The following is a 2,057-nucleotide window of genomic DNA, read 5'->3' as shown; positions in this document are numbered from 1 at the left end:
TCCCTCCCTCCCTCCCTCCCTCCCCTCCCTCCCCTCCCTCCCTCCCTCCCCTCCCTCCCCTCCCTCCCTCCCTCCCTCCCTCCCTCCCTCCCTCCCTCCCTCCCTCCTCCCTCCTCCCTCCTCCCTCCTCCCTCCTCCCTCCTCCCTCCCTCCCCTCCTCCCCTCCTCCCTCCTCCCCTCCTCCCCTCCTCTCTCTCCTCTCCTGTCTCGCTCCTCATCACCTTGAGCAGGTTCTCTACAAGATCTGGTCTGCCATGCGAACGTCGGGCGGCGCAGACGCTGGGGATCAGAGGGAGGTGGACAGATACCTGCAGGCGGCGCACCTGCTCTGCCTCCAGGCGAGTTGCCGGGCGAGGGGAGCAGGGATGGCGGAGGTGGAGCAGAAGATTTGTGTATCCCTCCTCCGCTTCTGCGACATCCTCCCTGCCGACCGAGTCTTCTACGAGGCTGGAATGGCATGCAAGGCTGCCGGCAAGCTGAACCAGGTACATCATCCTCCTTTCCCTCTTCCTTCCTCTTCTCCCTCCTCCTCTATCCCGTCTTCTTCTCCCTCCCCCCCCCCTCTTCTTCCTGTTCTCTTCGTCTCCCTGCTCGTCATGTTGCTCCTTTAACTCTCTTCAGGCTTTCGTCTTCTGTAATCGCTTCCTCGACATCTGCGATGCCATGGAGGAGGCAGACAGCAGCAGGTGACCGAGCTCTCCCCTCCCTCTCCTCCACTCTCTCCTCCCTCCCTCCCTCTCCCCTCCCCTCTCTCCTCGTGTTTCTCAACCCATCTCCCTCCTCCACATTCACCTTCCTCTTCGCCTCCCTGACTGAACTCTCTCAGCATGATCGAGAACACCGACTTCGAGGGCACAGACGTTCCTTTCGAGTTCAACTTGCAGGAGAAGGCTTTCGTGCCTGAGAACGACAGAGAGGAGGTGAGCAAGTGGAAGCGAAGGAAGCGAGCAAGGAGAGAGGGTAGCAGAGGAGAGAAGAGAAGAGGAGAGATGAGAAGAGGAGAGGAGAGGAGAGGAGAGGAGAAGTGGAGCGAGTGTTCTGCTGAATTTCTTTGGCGTAGGTTCGCGATTGGGTTCTCCAACTCTCCATGGACAAGAAGGTCCCAACCCCTTTGCTCTCCATTCCATTCTCCCTCCTCCCTCCTTCCTCCTCCCTGCCCCCTCCTCCCCCCGCCCCCTCCTCTTCTCAGCTGGCTCCTCCCTCCCTCCCTCCCTCCCTCCTCTCTCTCTCCCTCCTCCCTTCCATGTTCTTCTCACCTCGTTTTTCTCGCTGACTTGCCGCAGGTCGAGCCTGTCCTCGCGACTCGCTCCTGTTTCAAGTGCAACGCCAAGAACTACGAGGCCTCTCTGACATGCTCGGGTTGCAACATGAAGTTCAAGGTAAGACCTCCTCCTCTGCCATCCTCTCCTCCTCTCCTCCTCTTCCTCTCTCATCTCCCGTCCTCTCTCCTCCTCCTCTTCCTTCGTCTCCCGTCTCTTGCCTATTTCATTCGCCCTCCTCCCCTCCACCCCCACCCCCCTCCTCCTCCTCCACTCCTCACTTGCTTGCAGCCCTGCGTTGTCACGGGGGTATCCCGTCATGCGCGGAAAGAGGAGAACTGCCACCTGACGAGGTAACTTTCTCCCTCAAACTGAACCTCTCCTTCCCTGTCTCTTCCTCTCCTTCCTTTGCTCGCCCCCTCCTCTTCCGCTCTCTTCCCTTCTCACAGTGATACAGGTGTTCGTCAACTTTTCACAACGGCTCGACGTCCTTCAAAGATTTCATTGACTTCACAGTGAAGGGCTAAACCTCTTCCTCCTCCTCTTCCTCCCTCTCCCTCCCTCTTCCTCTCTCTCCCTCCCTCTTCCTCTCTTCTTCCCTCTTTGTACATATAAATCTAATATGAGTTGCTCACGCCTCCTCCTCCTTGTCGCTCTCTAGGAATTTCTTCATCTCCAGGCTCTCAGCGATCACTTGAATCCTCATCACTTCCCTCAGGAAGCTGCTGACCTGCTCCACAAGTCAGCTCCTCTCCCTCCATCCTTGCTTCCTCCCCCTCCTGCCCCCATCTCCTTGCT

General features: G+C 58.6%; 1 protein-coding gene across 1 annotated transcript in view; it reads left to right on the top strand.

The window, feature by feature from the left end:
• The window catches only part of GUITHDRAFT_165184 (hypothetical protein), a gene marked incomplete at its 5' end in the record, with an annotated part of 9,192 nt that extends 7,303 nt beyond the window's left edge, over positions 1-1,889 (top strand). The window contains 7 exons of the mRNA XM_005825465.1: positions 231-485; positions 622-686; positions 827-920; positions 1,061-1,099; positions 1,284-1,379; positions 1,551-1,612; positions 1,717-1,889. Of these exons, the coding sequence (XP_005825522.1) occupies positions 231-485; positions 622-686; positions 827-920; positions 1,061-1,099; positions 1,284-1,379; positions 1,551-1,612; positions 1,717-1,786 (681 nt within the window). The 3' untranslated portion in view covers positions 1,787-1,889. The remainder of the gene's footprint in view (positions 1-230; positions 486-621; positions 687-826; positions 921-1,060; positions 1,100-1,283; positions 1,380-1,550; positions 1,613-1,716) is intronic.
• Positions 1,890-2,057: the final 168 nt, after the last annotated feature.

This window comes from Guillardia theta (assembly GCF_000315625.1).
Source record: "Guillardia theta CCMP2712 unplaced genomic scaffold GUITHscaffold_83, whole genome shotgun sequence".
Lineage (NCBI taxonomy): Eukaryota > Cryptophyceae > Pyrenomonadales > Geminigeraceae > Guillardia > Guillardia theta.
The sequence above is the reverse complement of the archived record's forward strand: the minus strand, read 5'-3'. Positions and strand labels throughout refer to the sequence as shown.